The sequence below is a fragment of the Oncorhynchus mykiss genome, chromosome 15, assembly GCF_057628025.1.
Source record: "Oncorhynchus mykiss isolate SJ-2025 chromosome 15, ASM5762802v1, whole genome shotgun sequence".
NCBI classification, from domain to species: Eukaryota; Metazoa; Chordata; class Actinopteri; order Salmoniformes; family Salmonidae; genus Oncorhynchus; species Oncorhynchus mykiss.
Window position 1 is genome coordinate 70746216 of NC_143036.1, and position 24806 is coordinate 70771021.

Sequence of the window (24806 nt, forward strand, 5' to 3'; positions counted from 1 at the left end):
ACATCTGTACTATCAATTTGCGTAGTTCGCAAACTTCTGCTTCCAGAGTTGTTAATGTTTAACAGCTGGCTGCCTTTTCATAGTCGTTATAGATATTCTGTACTCAAGGAGACAACGTTTGGGGAAGTAGCTAAATCAGTCGGCATGCTGACAATCATAAACAAAGCAGATGTCATGAGATCAGGAGCATTCAGAGTGGCACATTTTCCCCCAGATGTTTTTCTATTGAACAGATCGTGAGAGATGATGGCAGTGGGGAAAGAGAGAGCGAGGGGTTGTGTCAAAGGGCACTAGGCCAGATTCTAGCCTTTGCCGACACTATAGACAAGTGTGCCTACACTGACAGTCATCATGGGATGATTGCCTATGCTGTGTGATGTTAAAGCAGGGCCCATATCAAAGGTATGAACTCAATACAGAACACCAAGCCTGGATATTTCAAAGAGCTCCTAATGTGTCATAGGTCGCTCAGAACAGCGCCGACTCTAGTGTCATCACCATCAAAGGCACATCAGTGCTTGGTGACAGTGATTTGGGGGGGGGGGGGGTCCTCCTCACATATTTTGATACAAACTGTGACTAGGAAAGCTCATTCAAAAGAGGAAAATGGGGCCAAGATTAGTTTCTGATAGTCAAACATGCAAAATACAACTGTAACAAGCATTTGATGAGGTCTAGCAACAACAAGAAAGAAGAGAGCAAATAGCCCTCTCACAGATAACTGTTTCAACAGCTTTCTAGGATGTGATTGAAGTATCTAAGAGGCATATTTGATACACTCATTTGACTGCTAAACAGATTTGGAGAGGAGAGTGCATGGGCCCCCTTTTCACAGAACCCCATGTTGCACCATCAGCATATGAATAAATGAAACTGTGCGTTGCTTGGCAACAGCTTGGTTAAAAAAAGGAGTTGTGACAGTAGACGGGCGTATACAGAGCAGTGTATATTGGAGTTTTGTTTGCTGCTCCTAGTGGTTTTCACATTATTATTAAATGAGAGTCTGGATCCCCTCTATATAAAGCCTATTAATTTAGGTCTAAACATATTCTAGCAGCCAACGTCTATCAAGACCAGGTCCATTATTAATGGAGTAAAATTGGTTATTTAAACACAAATGAGTTCCAAAACAAGGTGACACTTTGACCAATGAGAGAGCTGCAAGGGATGTGCAGGCATTCCTTAGCATGCCTGTAGCTCCATTCCTCACCACTATCACAGCTGTGATGTTGTAGCTGCTGTTTAAACATGTTCATCAGCAAATAAGCACTCCTTTAGTATGACACTAGTAGGAGTCATTGGTGTCAAATATGAAGCAGAATACAACCTTTATTTCATGTACTCCTTTGAATAGACAATATTGGTTATTTTCCACGGTTAAGGGTTGATTATGATTGTTTTGTAGCATAGACGCAAAGGCATTAAAAACATGGCTAAATGTTTCATCCTATTGAAGACATAACTAACACATAACTATTTTGTGGGGCTATGTGGGACTTAGAAAGAATGTGTCTTGTTAGTGAGGCTGGTTTTCTCATGCATTCACACAATAACACATTAACAGCCTAAATCAATGGTTAACCAGTCCTCACAGCAAAGTAGACTAAATTACTGGAAGTTGCTCACGTCCAATGAAAGCTATAGCCTAACAGCAAATGGATATTTACAATTTGTACAATTAAAATGTGTACGTAAACTTAAATTAGGCAGAGTGAGGTGCACAGATTACACAAAATCAGCAGACAAAACCAGCAGAAACCTAAACATATTAAATACTTACCCAAAATATTAAATTAAAAAGGAAAAGTAGATATTTGACAACTGGGCTGACAAAGCTGAACTCTTTATCGTAAGTCGCCAGCGCGGCTCTTTTCCCCATGGTTAAAAATCAGAATACCCAATCCGTGCGTAAATGTTGGCTATCACCTTCCTTGGTCTTTCCGCAATAGTCCAGGTAAATCAAAGCATTCATACGTGCGTTTATAGCTACTTTTTTTTATTTACGAAGTAAATTACAGTAATCTACGTTGTAGAGCGAGTCACTTCTCACCCTCGGTGGTGCTGGATTCCTATTACATTTCCTTATTCAGACAAGTCTAGAGAAAATAGGCTTCAAACACAACAGAGACACGATCAAAAGCCTACAGCAGCAGCGCAACCTTGGGTTTGTAAAGAGGGCGTCTTTCTCAGTATTGTGCGACGTGAGTCACCTGTTTCAAAGTTGCTAGTGCTACTGTGATTAAGGATTAACGGATGTAGCCGAATATGTAACTTTAAATTAGTTTGGTATCTGCAATGTAATCAATTACAAAACAATACAAAATAAAAAACTATTAATTTGCTTTAATTAATTAAAACATGATTAACAAACCAATTGTATGTTTGAGGCTATTGTTTGAGGTGCATTTGACTACATAAGATAAAACTGGTACACAAATTACACAATAAATACACACTTGCTCAATTTTACATGATTTATAGTAACACGGTGTCAAATATCTTTAACGTAAAGGGTTTGGCATTAAAGGCCCAATTAGCCGTTTTTATATCACTATCAAATAATTTCTGGGTAACAATTAGCTAAGTACGTTAATGTAATAGATTTCCATAAAAAATGGGAAAAAAACAATTTCTCAAGCAAGAATTTTGCTTGGACTTTTTGGGAGTGGTCTGAGTTGGGAAAACTGAAAACTAGCTATTATTGGCAGAATTAGGATTTGGAATACTAGACTAGACTTGACACTTCTTATGATGGTCTAAAGGTCAGTCATTTTGATCAGATATTGTGTAAAATAATACATTTTAAGAATTTAAAATATAGCACTCACAGCTTTCCAAGAAAACAAAAATGTAGACATTTAGGATCTGTTTACATGTATTTTAGAGGCTGTTTATACAGAAAATGTGTATAAAACCTGTAAAAAAAACTGTGTTTATAATTATCTGACAATATTTTAATACACACTTTCGGATATAGCACATGCATTACATGTATTTTTCTGCATAAGTAAAATCTGGATTATGCCTCAACAGCCATTCATAGACTAGTTTGGATTTGTCCCTGACCAATATGGCTGCCATTTTCACTCCATTCTGGAACTTGGAGGTTTATAACATAGATCCCCTCTAGTAATTTAATAGGATCTCTATGTTTGGAACTCTCTTTGTTATTGGTCTATTAACCAAATTACCGCCTGGTGACATCACCAGGCAAACCGAAACTCCCGCCCATGCAAACCTGCTGATTAGAAGGTCCTATGTAGATTGGATTTTCAAGCAGAAACTATCAGAATTTTTTAAAACACTTTTACAGTGTTCGTTAATCAGCTGTTGTACAATTGATACAAAACATAGGAAAACTGAACTTTGACTGCAATGGGCCTTTAAATAATCAGTTCCTTTGACATTGATGTTCTCATATGATTACAAAGTTAAACAGATGCACAAAGAGAGAACAGTGAATAGTATTTATGCCTTGAATTGTGAGGAAATTCAGATTACCATGTGCCTTCATCTGAGATCACCATTCTTTTTAAAAAATTGATACAAAATGAAATAAAAAGGACCAAATAATTTACCCTCGCGGCCTGTAATGAATGCTGTTATGCCAGGGTATTACACTACACAGACCCTGTCCAGGAGGCTTTTGAGGCCTGGGACTCTCTTAGTCACTGGCAGCCTTCCAGGTAGCTCTCCTCTGGGGTTGCCCTTTAGTGCCAGCTGGCTGCCTGCTAGCACCAGACAAGTTGGATCTGGTCATCTTATTTCTGCAAAGAGGCTATGGATTAAAGGGTCCTCTGTTCAGTACGCCATGCTCCTAGGCCTATAGAGTAGAGTGGAGAAAATACATGAATGTAGCCAACCTAAGTTGTTATGTTTTGCCTGATAAGTAGTAGTAGTAGTAGTAATGAAATTAGTGGTGGATATAGTAGTGGTGGTGAAATTGGTACACCCAATTGGCCATTTAAGATTGACTATGAAGGATTGAAGTTGTAAAGTTCACACAGCCAACATTTAGATCCATGACCATTTCTTAACCATTTGTTTGAATGCAGGACCCACCTTCCCCTTTATAAAGTACAGTACTTAGGCAGTATAGGTGACCTAAGCCTTTGACCAAGTATCTATAATTTAATGCCAGCAATATAATGTCAAAAAGCAGAACGGAGACATCTAGTGATTAGTGACGTACCATACTAAAAAAAAAGCAGAACCGAGACACGAGCTTGTAAAAAGCATACAATGGCGCCATCTGTCGGAATATTATTTGAGCACATTAATAATATTTCATGAATACATTTATTTTACACAAGAAGGCCACTCGAGAGCGCCTCTGTATCCTTATGGGGTCTGTAGCCCATTGAAGTTGACATTTAAAATGGTTAAGGTTCAACACACCGTCACAGCTTATTGTGAAATATACATAAATGACTTATTCGAAATTCGTGACAGGCACGATTTTCATCACAACGCATTTCCTGTGTATTACACAATTCTCTTGACGCATTCGTGTACATTTCAAGAACTTCAATTTGCCGAGGCTAACGTTAGCACGGTTATGGGTTAAGATTGTAGTTAATATGCTAGCTAAGTAGTTAAAGGGTTAGGTTTTGGAGTTGGGTTAAGGTTAGGGGAAGGGTTAGCTAACATGCAAAGTAGTTGCAAAGTAGCGAAAATGCAAAAGTTATCCATGAAGAGATTCGAACACACAACCTTTGGTTTGCTAGATTTTCGCCCCTCCCCTCCCTTTCGTTTCTGTATTAACCTACTGTCTTTATCAGTGATTGAAATGCACTGTATACAAAATCGTGTACTGCACACGAAAACATATATTTTTTCGTGTCTGTCACACATTTCCAATAGGCCTCACAATCTGTGAGGCAATGAGCATCAATAGGGCCAGGCCGACCGGACTGGGAGAATGATTCTCCCATGAATTCTCATGAATTTTCCATGGGAGAATGAGTGATCTTCTGTCTTTTTTCAAATTTATCTGCAAGGCAATTGTCAGTGTTGACAAAATTCACGGAATTATGTAGTATGATAAACTGAAACAAAATCAATTTATAATTTATTTCTAATTTAGGTGAGTATTTTGGAAATGTATTTGCATATACTTTGGAAAAACACCAACCAAAGAACTATAATACGTATATAGATAGCACCAATAACGATAATAAGAAAAGGGGAATCCAACAACTGTAGGAAAGAAAATACAAGTCCCATGATCACTGGTTTAGTGACGTCAGAGTTTACGTGCGCCCGGCTCCATCAAGTGATCTTCCTCTGGTGGAGTATGCGGCTGTCGAGTGTCGACGGTTGTTAAACTGCGTTCCCGGTGTTAAACTGTAACTGGAGCCTAGATGCGCGGTCAGTTTCTAAAATTGAATTCGGTCAATCGCGTCAGAGTGTGACATCCTAGGCTGAGGTCGGGAAGGTAAGAAATGGTCCTTCATTCGCATCTGTCATGTGCGCTTTTCATTCTGTAGATAGCCATCACTTTCCCGCTACACATTCCTCTGTAACCTGCAATTCAGGTTAAAACATGTGGCTGACGTTAGTTAGCTACCTTTTTATTTCGATGTGGTTGTGGATGTGCTTTGTCAGTGATGACACAAGTCGCTAGGCAGCTAACAAAATCAGGAACAGCCAGTTACTATACACATGGTGTGATAACTTCACGTCTTTGTTGTCAGGTTTCCAGAAGTTCAGTTTAATATATTTAATCTCATGTTTAATTCTTGTTTAAATATTCTGATTTTACAATAAGTAGTCAGTCATAGCCTATACCTTTACGTCAATGCCTATGCAGGAGGGTAGCTCTCCAGGAACAACGGTTGGAGAGCCCTGCTTTAGACACTGTTCTGATTAAGAGTATTGTGATCATGTTTACCATTGCCGCAGAAGTCTATAAAGTATATGATAAGAAATGGATGTCTATTTTTAGTGAGGCTGCTGGAGACCTTTCCTCTAAGTAGCTTCCAACATGAAAGGTCAATATCCTCTGGTTTGCCATGTTGTGTAGGCCAGGCTACCACAGTCAGCCTGAAGTGTAGTTTGGACTGTTCTTTAGCCCAAAGAATAGGCTCCTATCTCTGCATTGATTTTGGAGTGTAAACTTTCTTATGTAGAACACACATGGGGTGTATTCATTAGTTCCATCTGTAGTACAACTATTTGTTACAGAAAGTTTTGCCATGAAAACAAGTTTCTTATTGGACATGTTCGGGAGTTCACTTCCTGTTTCTTCCCCTTTGGTTCCTAGTGAATAAACCCCTGTTTTTCTTTTTCCACATGGAGCAGAAAGTTAATATTTGGTCACAATTTTGCAATATCAGTTCAAAATATTTGCTTGAAAAGACAGCCCATATGCCTGAAAACACTACCAGAAACTCATTGAAAAGACAGCCCATATGCCTGAAAACACTACCAGAAACTCATTGAAAAGACAGCCCATATGCCTGAAAACACTGCCAGAAACTCATTGAAAAGACAGCCCATATGCCTGAAAACACTACCAGAAACTCATTGAAAAGACAGCCCATATGCCTGAAAACACTACCAGAAACTCATTGAAAAGACAGCCCATATGCCTGAAAACACTACCAGAAACTCATTGAAAAGACAGCCCATATGCCTGAAAACACTACCAGAAACTCATTGAAAAGACAGCCCATATGCCTGAAAACACTACCAGAAACTCATTGAAAAGACAGCCCATATGTCTGAAAACACTACCAGAAACTCATTGAAAAGACAGCCCATATGCCTGAAAACACTACCAGAAACTCATTGAAAAGACAGCCCATATGCCTGAAAACACTACCAGAAACTCATTGAAAAGACAGCCCATATGCCTGAAAACACTACCATAAACTCATTGAAAAGACAGCCCATATGCCTGAAAACACTACCAGAAACTCATTGAAAAGATAGCCCATATGCCTGAAAACACTACCAGAAACTCATTGAAAAGATAGCCCATATGCCTGAAAACACTACCAGAAACTCATTGAAAAGACAGCCCATATGCCTGAAAACACTACCAGAAACTCATTGTAATCTCCATAAATAGGGCTACTGTATTAATGAAAACTACCAGCCGCATGGTGCTCAACCCTGCTGGAGTTTGGTCAAAACAACGCTTTGCTTCAAAAACATTTGGTCTAAACAGTTACTGACTGTTTTGTCTTCCTCTCTCAGCAGAGCAGCGGGAGGAAGCAGGACGTGTGGAAAAGGAGTCAGCGAACCACACAGAGAGAGAAAAAGCCTACTTAAGCTAGGAGCCGCCCCCTTTCTCTGACATGCCCAGTGTCCTGTCTGTGTTATGGAACAACATGTAACGCCCTGCGAGGATGCGCCCCCACCGCTGATGTACCGTGTGGAACGGCCTGTGTTCGATGAGGCCTACCTCCACACCCAGCTCCTGCACCCGAGAGAGAGGAGCCCCAAGACCATCAGACAGAGACTAGCACAGCAGCTCCAGTAAGCATCTACATCGAGTTAGTGTCCACAGACCTGGGTTGTGTTTAATAGTACACACTGTACTATAATAGTACACAACGTTTTGCAACAGGAAATGGAAAACATTTGTGGTTCTTATTGGACAGGTCCAGGTAGTCCCACTCTGTTTCAGTCTGTTTTCTGCCGTTAGGCGCCTAAAGAACATGACCCTGTTACAGATCTGAACAGACTGTAGTGTTGTGTTCTTCAATCCTGGTCATTGGGACCCACAGTGTGTTCAAGTGTTGTTCCAGCCCAGTAGATATACCTATCGGTGTTTTGATGACCGGGATTGAAGAACATTGCTGGGTGTGTGACTGGGATGTGGAATTATGCAATACCTTTTTTCAGGAAATTTGTTACGACTGTAAAAGCTTATGTGAAGTTATGATTATTATTTTTTTAATCTGACAATGTTTGTCTAGTATTACACTAGTAGAAGTACACACCCATTTACTTGCTGCTTGGAAGCTTCCCTAATAGATAAGCTGATTAAGCACACACACACACACACACACCTACTCACTCACTCTCTCTCTTCCCAGCTGCTCATCAGAGAGGGCCAAAGCCATTGCTCTGAGCTTCCTGCCCATTTTAACATGGCTGCCGTCCTACCCTGTCAAAGAGTACCTGTTTGGGGACCTGGTCTCAGGCCTCAGCACAGGGGTCATGCAGCTACCTCAAGGTCAGTGGGGTTGGAGTCAGGGGTATACTGCTGCACTTCTCAGAATGGGTTTAGAGTCAGGGGCGGCACTTCTCAGAATGGTGCTCGTTTTAATAAAGTTATATCGAAGCCTAATCATTGTTGATTGTGCTGAATGTTTGTGATTTTTCCCTTTTAAAGCGACTAAAAGTCAACAACACGTGCCAATAAATAGCCTGCCAGTTTGTGCTTTGATTGAAATCAAGTACAGGTATGGCTTGTTGTTAACATGTGCTTTAAAATTCACTCACGAAACAGTAGTTACACATCATTCAAGAAGACTCCATATTCTCATGAAATGGATTAACAACGCAGAGATCGAAAGTCAGGTTTGGCAGATGCAGCTTGGAATTTCACCTGTAAAACATGACAAATTGTCATTCACGATAGGCAATCACCATCAATGACAATTTTGCCGTTAGGAGGGGCTAATTTAGTGCAGGAGGGTAATAAGGAAACTACATGTATTTGAGCCAACGTGTAGGTAGGTATACACAGATGTTGCATTTGGAGGATGTATTTTTTCATATTCTAAAAGGATTTTATTCAATGATACATCAGTCGGTACAAACCTATAAAGAATAGTGCCACACCACTGGTGAGACCGGCCATGAGCTGAGCCAACAACAAGGCTGCTAGGCCACTAGCTTCTGCTTGGAGATGAGGGTGTTGAAGTGGTAATGCCAGATGCTGCCTTTCTGACCAGATTGTTTTATACTAAACAAAAATATAAACACAACATGTCAAATGTTGGTTCCATGAGCTGAAATAAAAGATCCCAACAATTTGACATACACACAAAAAGCTTATTTCTCTCAAATGTTGTGCACAAATTTGTTTACATCCCAGTTAGTGAGCATTTTCCTTTGGCTAGTTAATCCATCCAGCTGACAGGTGAGGCATATTAAGAAGCTGATTAAACTGCATGATCATTACACAGATGCACCTTGTGCTGGGGACAAAAGGCCACTCTAAAATGCTCAGATTTGTCACACAACACAATGCCACAGATATCTCATGTTTTGAGGGAGTGTGCAATTTGCATGCTGACTGCAGGAATGTCCACCAGAGCTGTTGTCAGATCATTTAATTTTTTTTTTTTTTACCATAAGCCACTTTCATCGTCATTTTGTAGCATTTGGCAATACGTCCAAACCGGCCTCACAACCGCAGACCAGCCCAGGACCTCCACACCCGGCTTCTTCTGAGGATTTCTGTCTGTAACAAAGCCCTTTTGTGGGGAAAAACTCATTCTGATTGACTGGGCCTGGCTCCCCAGTGGGTGGACCTATGCCCACTGCGCCCTTGCCCAGTCATATGAAATCCATAGATTAGGGCCTAATATATTTATTTCAATTGACTGATTTCTTTATATATGAACTGTAACTCAGCAACATCTTTACAATTGTTGCATGTTGCGTTTGTATTTTCGTTCAGCATATACAGTACCAGTCAAGTTTGGACACACCTACTCATTCTAGGGTTTTTATTTTTACTATTGTAGAATAATAGTGAAGACATCAAAACTATGAAATAACACATGGAATCATGTAGTAACCAAAAAAGTGTTAAACAAATCCAAATATATTTTATATTTGAGATCCTTCAAACTAGCCACCCTTTGCCTTGATGACAGCTTTTCACACTCTTGGCATTCTCTCAACCAGCTTCACCTGGATGCCAAGAGTGTGTCTTCACTATTCTACAATGTAGAAAATAGTAAAAATAAAGAAAATTCCTGGAATGAATAAGTGTGTCCTAACTTTGGTACTGTATTTATTATGGATCCCCATTAGTTCCTGCCAAGGCAGCAGCTACTCTTCCTGGGGTCCATCAAAATTAAAGAAGTTGTACAATTTTAAAAACATTTCACAACAAGTCCCTCTTTGTGGCACCTGACCACACGACTGTACAGTAGTCCAGGTGCGACAAAACTAGAACCTGTAGGACCTGCGTTGCTGTTAAGAAGGTAGAGCAGCTCTTTATTATGGACAGACTTCTCCCCATCTTAGCTACTGATGTATCAATGTGTGTATGCACTGGGAAGTAGAACATCATTCCATCTCCCCCCCCCATCCTCTCTCCCCAGGTCTTGCCTATGCCATGCTGGCTGCCGTGCCTCCTGTGTATGGCCTGTACTCCTCCTTCTACCCCGTCCTGCTCTACACCTTCTTTGGGACTTCTAGACACATATCTATAGGTGAGCCATCCCGACGACAGAGCTCCAACTAGTGCAGAGGAAGTCACTTTACACTATTGAGATGTATAATGTGGCTAACCAGGAGCGGAGTCGGGTTCAGTGTTATAAACTGGGTGGTTCGAGCCCTGAATGCTGATTGGCTGACAGTCGTGGTATATCAGACCGTATACCACGGGTATGACAAAACATGTATTTTTACTACTCTAATTACGTTGGTAACCAGTTTATAATAGCAATGAGGCACCTCTGGGGTTTGATATATGGCCAATATACCAAGGCTACGGGCTGTATACAGGCTGTATACTCCGCGTTGCGTCGTGCCTAAGAACAGCCCTTTACCCGTGGTATATTGACCATATACCACACTCCCTCGGGCCTTATTGCTTAAGTAAATGTTTTGAAACGTGGAGGTACAGATACTACCCGACCGTCTCTAATAAGAACATTTGTTTTTGTTTTCCCTTGCAAACCGGTTTGCTACTTTGTGCCCTACTGAACACTACCCCTGCAGCCTACCTGTGGTGATAATGGATGTTACTCCTACTGGGTGTTCCAATGAAGTAGTCCTGGTTGTATTCACATAGTTTTCCCATAGGTCTCTACCCCTGGACAGCCGTGGCCTTTTCACTTCTTGGCCAGAGGGTTTTGTATTCCGGTGGCTGTGCCAAGTACAGACTGACCATTCCAAACCACGCCAACAACAGGTGAATTCCAAATAGCACCCTATTCCCTATTTAGTGCTCTACTGTTGGTCAGAGCCCTATGGGGCCCGGGTCAACAGTAGTGCACTATGAAGGTAATATGGTGCTATATGGGACTCGGCCTTCTCATCCACCCAGGGAGCCCAGTCAATCAAGAGTCTGGGTGTTACGTCTGAGAGATTCATCTATTCAAAAGTAACAGATTAAGTGACCAGAATAATAGCTCAACTTTTTTTTTCTCATGACACTTCAGGAAATGAGCCAAGTTTTGAAATGGTTTACTTTGGGAATTGATCGGTGTCCTTGTGAAGCTTGGGTGAGGTCAGGTCTCTTGGCATATAGTGACCCCATCTGTTGCACATAGACAGGACAGATTTATGGGAACATTCAAGGCAGACATAGCCTTGCCTCCAATTTCAGCCGTCACGTTTGTCTCCAGGTGACAACTCGGTGAGTCAGGGAATCACTTTAAACACTTCAACAAGAGAAGAAGAACTAAAACCGTCTTGGAAATAGTTAGCGGCAGCAGTTGTAACAAAATGGCCTCCGCCCAAATTGTGGCCTTAAGGAGGGCAGTTGCTGTAGTAACTTGCGACTGCCTTCTCTCCCTCTGAGGCAGGGATGAAGGAATATTTTGGCACCCGTTCAAGTCTTGGGCAAAAGCCCGTGTCAACATCTCTAGTTGCAAACGTAACGAGCTAACACAAGCAAACCTGATCTGGAAATGAGAACACATTTTTAACATGAGTTTTTACATTGCTTCATACCTCGTTTACCAGACACAGAGACTTGCCCTGGCAGAGGCGCCTGGACTGGGTTCACAGCTGTTTGCACTGGTGTGGCACTGATGTCTCCCCTCTCTATTAAACCATTACTGATAAAGAACCTGGCACCTTGGCGACTGACTGATAACCTCGAGGGGAATGGGGAGTGCTATGATAATTATTTGACCTAGGGGGAGTGCCAAAGCTACCAAGTCAAACTTGTATGATTCAATGTCATGAAATAATAATATATGCCATTTAACAGACACTTTTATACAAAGTGACTTACAGTCATGCGTGCATATGTTTTCCATGTGTGCGGTCCCGGGAAGCGAACCCACAGTTTTGGTGGTGCATGCTCTACCAATTGAGCCACACAGGATGAGAGGCAATGGTCAGTCGGACTCAACCCACTGAAGAGAGAGTGCACCTCACAGTTCAGTTCATTGAATTCATTTATACTTCTATTATTCTGTTTTCAGAGTGAGGATGTCATCATATTCAGTATCAATGATGTTGCCAGGTGTTAAGCCCTTTGTCTGTGTCCCTGAAGCCTAGAACTCCTAAACCCTGTCCCTTAAAAGCCCCTACCCCTAAACCATTAACCCCCAGGGGTGTCGGAAGTCAATTCCTGGAGGGCCGAGTGTCGGTTGGTTTTCTCTCCTCTCCTGTTCTTCATTGATCAGTTAAGGTCACTAATTAGTAAGGAACTTCCTGATTGTCTAGGTCTTAATTGGACACATTTTGCATTTACATTTGAGTCATTTAGCAGACGCTCTTATCCAGGGAGACTTACAGGAACAATTAGGGTTAAGTGCCTTGCTCAAGGGCACATTGACAGACTTTTCACCTAGTCAGCTCTGATTTTGTACCAGCGACATTTCGGTTAGTGTTATAACGCTCTTAACCATTAGGCAGCCTGCTTCCACAAATGGAAAGGAAATAGCAAAAACAGATGACATTCAACCCTCCAGGAGTTGAGTTTGACACCCCTAATTTTAAGGCTGTGGCTGTGCTCTCTGCAGGCACGTTTGCGGTGATCAGCCTGATGATTGGAGGAGTGGTGGTGAGGGAGGCCCCTGACTCCATGTTCACGATCCAGGCCCTGAATGGTACCGCCACCAACACCACCGTCTTCATCGACACAGAGGCCCGCGATGCCAGGAGGGTCCACGTAGCCGTAGTCCTCACCACCCTGGTGGGAGTCATACAGGTGGGTCACACTCCCCTCTTCCACCTTCAGAAAAATGTCCCCTCAAATAACCCAGCATCCTCTCTGTTGCCACTAGCTTTCCCACCACTAGTCAGTCTCTCAATAAGAGGTCAAAGTTTTCATGCCGAAGATAAGGATCATCCCGTAACCTTGGGGGTTTGTGGTTTCAACCGGTTTCTCAGCGCTCCCTGTTTACTCAACCATAGTGGGATCCACAGGACTGCAACTTAGTTGACCTAATGTCAACCTACTTTATCTATGTTGACATTTATTATGCAAGTAAACCGTCATCATCTACTCTCCCCTTGTTTGTCTTTGTCTTTCTGTCTGTCTCCTTCTTTCCTTTCCCCCCAGCTGGTCCTGGGGCTGTTGCGGTTTGGCTTTGTGGCCATCTACCTCACGGAGCCCCTGGTACGCGGATTCACCACGGCCGCGGCTGTTCACGTCTTCATCTCTCAGCTGAAATACCTGCTGGGCATCCAGACCCCGCGCTTCAGTGGGCCCCTGTCCGCTCTTCACGTGAGTCACTGACGGGGCCTCTGCCGCTGGATGGTGGCCCCTGCATGAGGAATGGAGTGGTTAACTTTTAAACAGTAGCAGACAGGAAAGTCATCCACGTTATAGGAGTCCGTGGATGTAATCTGCTGTAATACATGGGTATTAGGCCTAGTTTACAAGCCTGCATGATTTAGTTATAAATCGACAAATGATTAATTCCTGATAAATATAGATTGTGAGTTTTATGCAATGCTCTCGGGAACACGGGGACACTCCCAGGTCTCTCACACCCCCTCTCTCCTCCCAGAGTGTCACGGCCGTGTTCAGTGACATCACCAGCACCAATGTGACCACGTTGATTGTGGGCGGGGTCTGCATGGTGGTCCTCTACTGCGTGAAGGACCTCAACGAGCGCTTCAAGAAGAAGCTGCCTGTGCCCATCCCAGGAGAGATCATTGTGGTCATGGTCTCAACGGGGATCTCCTATGGCCTCAGTCTGTCAGAGAACTACCAAGTGGACGTGGTCAGGACAATTCCATCTGGGTAAGAGAAGGACTTTTCACACTACTGGGCCGATCCAAACCAAGCTGTACTGAACTGGCCTTCGGCCCAGCCAAACCAAACGGGTTGCTGTATGCAATGCTACATGGTTACTAGAACCTGAAAGCACATTGTGAGAACCCAATATCCAAGCCAGTACGGTTCAGGTCAGCTCTATAGTGGGAAAAGTTATCGGTGGCATATTATGGTCCAAAAAGTGTTTAGTGAGTCAAAATGCACAAGTAACAGCATCAGAAGACATGTACTGTACAAACAGTTGTTACTATTCAGTCAACTTTTCAGACAATATTTGTTGTTTGTTTCCAGGCTGCTCCCACCTGCAATCCCAGACTTCTCTCTGTTGCCCAACTTGGTAACGGATTCTATCGCCATAGCGGTGGTGGGCTTCTCCATGGGAATCTCTCTGGCCAAGATCTTTGCTCTGAAACACGGCTACAGTGTGGATGGTAACCAGGTCAGTTTATCCACAGTACTGTAGCCATTATAGCCTTGGAGAGTGGCGATGTCAAAGAACGTCATAGCATTTCCCCCACTAATGGTTAAGGTTAGGCATGGGGTGAGGGAAGCTGATCCTAGATCTGTACCTATGGGATACTTTACCCCAGAGTCTAACCCGTTGGCTCTGTGTTGCCCTGTAGGAGCTGGTCCTAGATCTGTACCTATGGGATACTTTACCCCAGAGTCTAACCCGTTGGCTCTGTGTTGCCCTGTAGGAGCTGATCCTAGATCTGTACCTATGGGATACTTTACCCCAGAGTCTAACCCGTTGGCTCTGTGTTGCCCTGTAGGAGCTGATCCTAGATCTGTACCTGTGGGATACTTTACCCCAGAGTCTAACCCGTTGGCTCTGTGTTGCCCTGTAGGAGCTGATCCTAGATCTGTACCTGTGGGATACTTTACCCCAGAGTCTAACCCGTTGGCTCTGTGTTGCCCTGTAGGAGCTGATCCTAGATCTGTACCTGTGCGATACTTTACCCCAGAGTCTAACCCGTTGGCTCTGTGTTGCCCTGTAGGAGCTGATTGCCCTGGGCCTGTGTAACTTTGTCAGCTCTTTCTTCCACACCTTCGCCATCACCTGTTCCATGTCCCGCAGTCTGGTGCAGGAGAGCACCGGGGGCAATACGCAGGTAACACACACACACACATACATAGATGCATAGTGACTTTAATATCTACCTACATGTAATATTACCTTGACTAACTGGTGCCCCCGCACATTGACTCTGTTCCGTTACCCCTGTATATAGCCTCACTATTGTTATTTTACTACTGCTCTTTAATTGTTACTTTTAAGGGCTTGTAAGTAAGCATTTCTCTGTAAGGTCTACCTACACCTGTTGTATTCGGTGCATGTGACAAATACAATTTGATTTGATACAGTGACACACACACACACACACACACACATCCTGTTTGCTGGGCCCACACTGAGTGTATGGCCATTAACATGACACAGTTGTCCTTTCATTACATGTGTCACCTCATAACGGGAGCTAAATTGGCGCCGTGAAGCCATAAAGATTAGATCAACCACAGACGCTTCTGTGCAGACTCCAGGAAGGCCAAATGATAGGTGTGTTAGCGTACCTTATCTGTGTGTGTCTTTGCAGATTGCGGGTCTGTTGGCGTCCATGGTGGTGTTGCTGGTGGTGGTGGCCATTGGTTTTGTCTTCCAGCCTCTGCCACAGGTGGGTGTAACAGTTACCGACCAACACCACCTACAGCGGGTGTTTTATGAGACGGCGAAGGGAGAATGAGGAAGGGAAACAGTCCTGTCAGAGGCACTAGCTTTATTTAATATATCCCTTGCAAAATGTCAACCAATTAAAAAGTTGCATTAATGTTGGAATTTGAGTCGTTATTACAGTAGCCTAAAAAATAAATATTTGCATTGAAATGTCCAATCCTATTGGAATGGTAATGCACCCCGACTCACCCCTGACCCCCCTGTCATTTCAGACCGCGCTGGCTGCCATCATCATGGTTAACCTGCTGGGGATGTTTAAACAATTCAGGGACATCCCTGCCCTGTGGAGGACCAGCAAGATCGAGTTGGTGAGTCTGGACCGCAACACAACTCCTTCTGATTACATCTAACCCAGGGTCATTTCAGGAAGTACACTGAAATTCCAATTATCTTAAATGCTTTTCAATGTAAACTTAGAATTTGGTTTACTTTCTGAATTGACTAAAATGTAAGCAATTTAAATGATCTGACTGCATCATGACCACATCGCACCAGAAAACCCAATCGGACAGATTCCTTCAGTACATGTCATGCTATGGTAGCCTTGTCCCAGATCAGTTTGCTATGGTAGCCTGGTCCCAGATCAGTTTGCTATGGTAGCCTTGTCCCAGATCAGTTTGCTATGGAAGCCTGGTCCCAGATCAGTTTGCTATGGAAGCCTGGTCCCAGATCAGTTTGCTATGGTAGCCTTGTCCCAGATCAGTTTGCTATGGAAGCCTGGTCCCAGATCAGTTTGCTATGGAAGCCTGGTCCCAGATCAGTTTGCTATGGAAGCCTGGTCCCAGATCAGTTTGCTATGGAAGCCTGGTCCCAGATCAGTTTGCTATGGAAGCCTTGTCCCAGATCAGTTTGCTATGGAAGCCTGGTCCCAGATCAGTTTGCTATGGAAGCCTGGTCCCGGATCAGTTTGCTATGGAAGCCTGGTCCCGGATCAGTTTGCTATGGAAGCCTGCTCCCAGATCAGTTCGCTATCTTATGATCGTACGGTCATTGCATGACAGTGACTGTAAGAGTTGGATACACAGCACAAAGAGACCTGGGACGAGGCCTATACTATGGATCTGTAACTATTGTTGCTTTGGTCTGTATTGTCTTCCAGGCTATCTGGCTGGTAGCCTTTGTGGCCTCTGTGCTGTTGGGCCTTGATCTTGGACTTCTGGTGGCCTTAGGATTTGCCATCCTGAGTGTCATCTACAGAACACAGAGGTACTAAACCATCCTACTACTTCTGAAATATATTCAAGTGTAGTATTTAATATCCCCTTCACGATCACTGGTAACCATTTCATATCACCAGCTTGATTTGGAAAAAAGCTAGATTTTTGGGTTGAGTCATTTCAGTTTTAATCTGTTCAATGGAAATGTCTGAAATAACTGTGCTAAAACGTTTGAAAATCTCTCGCCCCCTTCTCCACAGCCCAAAGAGTGTGATCCTGGGACAGGTCCTGGACACAGGCCTGTACTGTGACGTGGATGAATATGAAAAAGTAATAATGTGTCATTTTGTGATAATGAGCAACTCTCTATATGATCTTACAGTTGCAGGCACTAAAAAGCTAGGTCTCATTAAAGTATTGAACAAGTTTGTCACAAAGAAATTGTAATGGTGGACAAGGTTTTTCTAAATGAACTTGTTAGTGCCTGTAACTACCCTGGGATAGAATGAGAAAGTACATGGTGTTGGATGAGCAGTGAGACCTGTGATTCTGCCTCTCTGTTCCAGGCAGCTGAATGCACAGGGATTAAGATTTTCCACTCAAACTCTTCAATCTACTTTGCAAACAGTGACCTTTATTTGAACGCCCTCAAAGAGAAGGTAATCTCAGCTGCCGTGTGTGTTTCTGTGTGTGGAATATGGAAGGTAATCTCAGCTGCCGTGTGTGTTTCTGTGTGTGGAATATGGAAGGTAATCTCAGCTGCCGTGTGTGTTTCTGTGTGTGGAATATGGAAGGTAATCTCAGCCGCCGTGTGTGTTTCTGTGTGTGGAATATGGAAGGTAATCTCAGCTGCCGTGTGTGTTTCTGTGTGTGGAATATGGAAGGTAATCTCAGCTGCTGTGTGTGTTTCTGTGTGTGGAATATGGAAGGTAATCTCAGCTGCCGTGTGTGTTTCTGTGTGTGGAATATGGAAGGTAATCTCAGCTGCCGTGTGTGTTTCTGTGTGTGGAATATGGAAGGTAATCTCAGCCGCCGTGTGTGTTTCTGTGTGTGGAATATGGAAGGTAATCTCAGCTGCCGTGTGTGTTTCTGTGTGTGGAATATGGAAGGTAATCTCAGCTGCCGTGTGTGTTTCTGTGTGTGGAATATGGAAGGTAATCTCAGCTGCCGTGTGTGTTTCTGTGTGTGGAATATGGAAGGTAATCTCAGCTGCCGTGTGTGTTTCTGTGTGTGGAATATGGAAGGTAATCTCAGCCGCCGTGTGTGTTTCTGTGTGTGGAATATGGAAGGTAATCTCAGCTGCCGTGTGTGTTTCTGTGTGTGGAATATGGAAGGTAATCTCAGCTGCCGTGTGTGTTTCTGTGTGTGGAATATGGAAGGTAATCTCAGCTGCCGTGTGTGTTTCTGTGTGTGGAATATGGAAGGTAATCTCAGCCGCCGTGTGTGTTTCTGTGTGTGGAATATGGAAGGTAATCTCAGCTGCCGTGTGTGTTTCTGTGTGTGGAATATGGAAGGTAATCTCAGCTGCCGTGTGTGTTTCTGTGTGTGGAATATGGAAGGTAATCTCAGCCGCCGTGTGTGTTTCTGTGTGTGGAATATGGAAGGTAATCTCAGCTGCCGTGTGTGTTTCTGTGTGTGGAATATGGAAGGTAATCTCAGCTGCCGTGTGTGTTTCTGTGTGTGGAATATGGAAGGTAATCTCAGCCGCCGTGTGTGTTTCTGTGTGTGGAATATGGAAGGTAATCTCAGCTGCCGTGTGTGTTTCTGTGTGTGGAATATGGAAGGTAATCTCAGCTGCCGTGTGTGTTTCTGTGTGTGGAATATGGAAGGTAATCTCAGCTGCCGTGTGTGTTTCTGTGTGTGGAATATGGAAGGTAATCTCAGCTGCCGTGTGTGTTTCTGTGTGTGGAATATGGAAGGTAATCTCAGCTGCCGTGTGTGTTTCTGTGTGTGGAATATGGAAGGTAATCTCAGCTGCCGTGTGTGTTTCTGTGTGTGGAATATGGAAGGTAATCTCAGCTGCCGTGTGTGTTTCTGTGTGTGGAATATGGAAGGTAATCTCAGCCGCCGTGTGTGTTTCTGTGTGTGGAATATGGAAGGTAATCTCAGCTGCTGTGTGTGTTTCTGTGTGTGGAATATGGAAGGTAATCTCAGCTGCCGTGTGTGTTTCTGTGTGTGGAATATGGAAGGTAATCTCAGCTGCCGTGTGTGTTTCTGTGTGTGGAATATGGAAGGTAATCTCAGCTGCCGTGTGTGTTTCTGTGTGTGGAATATGGAAGGTAATCTCAGCCGCCGTGTGTGTTTCTGTGTGTGGAATATGGAAGGTAATCTCAGCTGCCGTGTGTGTTTCTGTGTGTGGAATATGGAAGGTAATCTCAGCTGCCGTGTGTGTTTCTGTGTGTGGAATATGGAAGGTAATCTCAGCTGCCGTGTGTGTTTCTGTGTGTGGAATATGGAAGGTAATCTCAGCTGCCGTGTGTGTTTCTGTGTGTGGAATATGGAAGGTAATCTCAGCTGCCGTGTGTGTTTCTGTGTGTGGAATATGGAAGGTAATCTCAGCTGCCGTGTGTGTTTCTGTGTGTGGAATATGGAAGGTAATCTCAGCTGCCGTGTGTGTTTCTGTGTGTGGAATATGGAAGGTAATCTCAGCCGCCGTGTGTGTTTCTGTGTGTGGAATATGGAAGGTAATCTCAGCTGCCGTGTGTGTTTCTGTGTGTGGAATATGGAAGGTAATCTCAGCTGCCGTGTGTGTTTCTGTGTGTGGAATATGGAAGGTAATCTCAGCCGCCGTGTGTGTTTCTGTGTGTGGAATATGGAAGGTAATCTCAGCCGCTGTGTGTGGAATATGGAAGGTAATCTCAGCCGCCGTGTGTGTTTCTGTGTGTGGAATATGGAAGGTAATCTCAGCTGCCGTGTGTGTTTCTGTGTGTGGAATATGGAAGGTAATCTCAGCCGCCGTGTGTGTTTCTGTGTGTGGAATATGGAAGGTAATCTCAGCCGCCGTGTGTGTTTCTGTGTGTGGAATATGGAAGGTAATCTCAGCTGCCGTGTGTGTTTCTGTGTGTGGAATATGGAAGGTAATCTCAGCTGCCATGTGTGTTTCTGTGTGTGGAATATGGAAGGTAATCTCAGCCGCCGTGTGTGTTTCTGTGTGTGGAATATGGAAGGTAATCTCAGCCGCCGTGTGTGTTTCTGTGTGTGGAATATGGAAGGTAATCTCAGCCGCCGTGTGTGTTTCTGTGTGTGGAATATGGAAGGTAATCTCAGCTGCCGTGTGTGTTTCTGTGTGTGGAATATGGAAGGTAATCTCAGCTGCCGTGTGTGTTTCTGTGTGTGGAATATGGAAGGTAATCTCAGCTGCCGTGTGTGTTTCTGTGTGTGGAATATGCAGAGTTGCATTAGTTTTCATTTTTGTCTGACTATGTTACGGGTCAAGCACTTTAGGCCTAGCAAACTAGTCCATCTCTCCTGTAGACTGTAGCTACACTACAGTTCAGTGAGGGATCCTTGCATTGGGGAAAAAACAGCTTGACCCATCCTATCTCGTCATATTTAAACATGTGTACAGACAGGAGTGGACCCCGTACATCTCCAGGCTATACGGAAAGCCCGAAAAAGAAAACTGAAGAAGGAGAGCGCAGAGAGGGAGAGCCAAAACCACAAGTCACCACAAAAAATGAGTGCTGTCGTCAAACTGGTGAGCCCATTTAATATGGTATTTCTGCTCCGTCACTCACAATATCACTATTTGGTTTACTTCCCCTGCTTCTTGTTGAAACACGCCACATATTGACACTGTAACCAGAACACCAGACAGACGGGCAGAATTGAAGGCCTTCACGTAGTCATTTTCTAAGAGGCTTTTTGCTGTTAGCCTTGTTGTGGTTGGTTTGAAGCCAAAAGAGGTGTGATTGCCTGGTACAATTTTGGTCTTGTGTGATTGGCAGACACGATATTGGTTTCCTTCATTCTCCTATATGATTGGCTGATACAATTTCGGCCGTCTTGTGATTGGGCCAGGATGTGGAGCTGGGCGTCACTCACGAAGTGGTGGCAGGGGGCGGCTCCCAGAACCACTTGGAGGGGCAGGGGAACGGGCAGGTGGCCGAGACCCACACAGAGTCAGACTCTGAGGAGACCCGGTTCCTAGAGCCCCTCTGCCCTGTCCACACCCTCATTCTGGACTGGACCCCCGTCAACTTCATCGATTCTGTGGGAGCCAAAGCAATCAAGTTGGTAAGGGACCTTATCTCGACTCGCAGAGCACTGGGGTCTGTTCAGAAGTGTAACATTACAGAACAGATATGCCTTTCTGTCATGCAGAATTAGGTGTAATGTCAGCTTTGTTCATGACATTTCTATCGTAATGTTGGGCCCTTCTGAACAGGACTCTGGTGTTACTTCTGATTGCCTCTTAAGTTTCCAACTTCCTCATTTCATGGTGTTCTCACGAGTTTTCCTCTCTGCAGGTGATCAAGGAGTATGCAGCTGTGGATGTGTGTGTCTTCATCGCTGGCTGCAGCAGTGAGTTATAACATACTGGTCTAGATTACTATTACAAAACCTGAGGGTAACTGAACTAGAGGTTGTTTAAGACACTAGCCTTAGAAACAATAACACTAGTAACACTACCTACCAAGCTGTGTGTTGTTTCCTAACAGGAACTCTGCTGGCTGAACTCCGCACCCTGCAGTTTTTCACCGGGGTCGCGACCCCAGAAATGGTCTTCCCCACCGTCCATGACGCTGTATTGCACAGTCAGCGCCGGACTGCCCCGCCCACCATCCCTGCCATCCAATGACATTGTCTGACGGGGGACATCAAGGGGGGGGGGGGGGACACAGGGCCACATGCACCTAAGGCTGCTCTAAAGCCACGTTCACATTGGCAGTTTGAAGTGACTCAAACCTTTTATTATATATACACTGCTCAAAAAAATAAAGGGAACACTTAAACAACACAATGTAACTCCAAGTCAATCACACTTCTGTGAAATCAAACTGTCCACTTAAGAAGCAACACTGATTGACAATGCATTTCACATGCTGTTGTGCAAATGGAATAGACAACAGGTGGAAATTATAGGCAATTAGCAAGACACCCCCCAATAAAGGAGTGGTTTTGCAGGTGGTAACCACAGACCACTTCTCAGTTCCTATGCTTCCTGGCTGATGTTTTGGTCACTTTTGAATGCTGGCGGTGCTTTCACTCTAGTGGTAGCATGAGACGGAGTCTACAACCCACACAAGTGGCTCAGGTAGTGCAGCTCATCCAGGATGGCACATCAATGCGAGCTGTGGCAAGAAGGTTTGCTGTGTCTGTCAGCGTAGTCTCCAGGAGACAGGCCAGTACATCAGGAGACGTGGAGGAGGCCGTAGGAGGGCAACAACCCAGCAGCAGGACCGCTACCTCCGCCTTTGTGCAAGGAGGAGCAGGAGGAGCACTGCCAAATGCAGCAGGCGACAAATGTGCATGTGTCTGCTCAAACGGTCAGAAACAGACTCCATGAGGGTGGTATGAGGGCCCGACATCCACGGGTGGGGGTTGTGCTTACAGCCCAACACCGTGCAGGACGTTTGGCATTTGCCAGAGAACCCCAAGATCGGCAAATTCGCCACTGGCGCCCTGTGCTCTTCACAGATGAAAGCAGGTTCACACTGAGCACATGTGACAGTCTGGAGACGCCGTGGAGAACGTTCTGCAACATCCTCCAGCATGACCGGTTTGGCGGTGGGTCAGTCATGGTGTGGGGTGGCATTTCTCTGGGGGGCCGCACAGCCCTCCATGTGCTCGCCAGAGGTAGCCTGACTGCCATTAGGTACCGAGATGAGATCCTCAGACCCCTTGTGAGACCATATGCTGGTGCGGTTGGCCGTGGGTTCCTCCTAATGCAAGACAATGCTAGACCTCATGTGGCTGGAGTGTGTCAGCAGTTCCTGCAAGAGGAAGGCATTGATGCTGTGGACTGGCCCGCCCGTTCCCCAGACCTGAATCCAATTGAGCACATCTGGGACATCATGTCTCGCTCCATCCACCAACAACGTTGCACCACAGACTGTCCAGGAGTTGGCGGATGCTTTAGTCCAGGTCTGGGAGGAGATCCCTCAGGAGACCATCCGCCACCTCATCAGGAGCATGCCCAGGCGTTGTAGGAAGGTCATACAGGCACGTGGAGGCCACACACACTACTGAGCCTCATTTTGACTTGTTTTAAGGACATTACATCAAAGTTGGATCAGCCTGTAGTGTGGCTTTCCACTTTAATTTTGAGTGTGACTCCAAATCCAGACATCCATGGGTTGATCAATTTGATTTCCATTGATCATTTTGGTGTGATTTTGTTGTCAGCACATTCAACTATGTAAAGAAAAAAGTATTTAATAAGAATATTTCATTCATTCAGATCTAGGATGTGTTATTTTAGTGTTCCCGTTTTATTTTTTTGAGCAGTGTGTATATACATATAAATCAAATATGTTCCTTTTTTCCTGCAGTCTGAACAGGAAATGGATTAGGATATTTCTAGCCACATTTCAAACCACCTTCGTAGCCCTCAAGGTGTTTTTAGACTGTTATTTGGCATCTCTTGTTGCTTGCTAGCTACTCTGACAAGAACGTGGTAGCTAACTAGCTTGTTAATTGTTTTAAATTATTTTGAACATTCAAAGCAACTGGGAAACTTCCATGGCAGGAGTCGTCACCTTAGCCTGCTACATAACTTCTGAGTGCTAGGAAGCACAAACACCTACACCGCGCACACACCCGTCGTTACTATGACAACTAGCATAGCCATGTCAGCAAATGATTGCTGTCTGAACACAAACTAATCTGATTTGGTAACTTGATGTTTGGACAGTCAGTATTCCAAAATGAATTTAAAAAACTGATTTTAGCATTAAGGCCTGCAGTGTGAACAAGGCTTAGGTGACCCGGGGGAGTTCGAGCTGGAGACCTCCAACCAGCAGCACCGGAGACAGTCTGAACGCCCATCTCCAAGTGGAACTTTTTGTTTTAAGCAGAGAGAAATATATTTAATAAAGATGGGTTTTGTTTTTATTGCTAACATTCCTACGGGCTGCAGCGTGCAGGACTCTTGGCGTTTTATGCTAAGAGCAAGTCATTTATCAATTTACTGCGTCTTTGAAATGGTTTCAAGCACTTGTGTTCTTCACAGCATTGTCTCAAAGTAGAAGAGAAATAGCAACACTCAGGTTTTTAGGTCACGTTGAGTGCCGAGGGTCTTTTCAGAGCATCCCCATTAGTGGTTACATTTGAGATCCAGGAGAGCAACAATGAATAGGCCCACCACTGTAGCTCTGACATGTTGAATAGATGGTAAAAGTAACATGTTTTTCTCAAAGATTGGCCTCTTGTTACCCCTTTCCTGCTGAATATCTAAGAAATGCATCATTGTACAATTAGTGTGCAAATCTACAAACTAATCAGGTAGGCCACTTCACAGCTGTTACTCATACTATTCTTTTCAAATAATGTTTTGTCAAGTGTCTTTCAATCAGTGATATGCAGTTGAATGTACTATATGAATAACCAGTCACTACAGCAGCTGAACACTGCGTTTGGTCCAATTCAAGTCACTCATCTAGTGCTGTATGTTGTGTTGGTACAAAGCTATGAATTTGTACATTTGAAGTTATCAATATTTTTGTGATAATATATGGATGGTTTAAATGTACTGTACATATCTTACAGCTTGACTTTTACATCAATAAACAATGCAGTTTTATAGTACAGGTCAATG

General features: G+C 44.0%; 2 protein-coding genes across 18 annotated transcripts in view; one reads left to right on the plus strand and one right to left on the minus strand.

Moving 5' to 3' along the window:
• Positions 1-2208, minus strand: part of LOC110490615 (tetraspanin-33) — a 17237-nt gene extending 15029 nt beyond the window's left edge. Inside the window, exon 1 of the mRNA XM_036945108.2 lies at positions 1781-2208. Coding sequence (XP_036801003.1) covers positions 1781-1879 — 99 coding nt within the window. The 5' untranslated portion in view covers positions 1880-2208. The remainder of the gene's footprint in view (positions 1-1780) is intronic.
• LOC110490616 (prestin) overlaps positions 1-24798 on the plus strand; it is a 25558-nt gene extending 760 nt beyond the window's left edge. Inside the window, exons 1-18 of one of the 17 annotated variants that reach the window (XM_090200977.1) lie at positions 4496-5437; positions 7207-7485; positions 8049-8188; positions 10296-10406; positions 12897-13084; positions 13439-13603; positions 13890-14125; positions 14450-14597; positions 15157-15270; positions 15754-15831; positions 16103-16198; positions 16990-17096; positions 17308-17377; positions 17614-17706; positions 20616-20744; positions 21068-21283; positions 21517-21571; positions 21709-24798. In XM_090200977.1, coding sequence (XP_090057103.1) covers positions 7328-7485; positions 8049-8188; positions 10296-10406; positions 12897-13084; positions 13439-13603; positions 13890-14125; positions 14450-14597; positions 15157-15270; positions 15754-15831; positions 16103-16198; positions 16990-17096; positions 17308-17377; positions 17614-17706; positions 20616-20744; positions 21068-21283; positions 21517-21571; positions 21709-21848 — 2244 coding nt within the window. In that variant the 5' untranslated portion in view covers positions 4496-5437; positions 7207-7327 and the 3' untranslated portion in view covers positions 21849-24798. Of the gene's footprint in view, positions 1-4495; positions 5438-7203; positions 7503-8048; positions 8189-10295; positions 10407-12896; positions 13085-13438; positions 13604-13889; positions 14126-14449; positions 14598-15156; positions 15271-15753; positions 15832-16102; positions 16199-16989; positions 17097-17307; positions 17378-17613; positions 19867-19899; positions 20745-20994; positions 21284-21516; positions 21572-21708 lie in introns of those variants that run through there. The other 16 variants (XR_016486883.1, XR_016486884.1, XM_090200976.1 and 13 more) reach the window with 16 other exon arrangements.
• Positions 24799-24806: the final 8 nt, after the last annotated feature.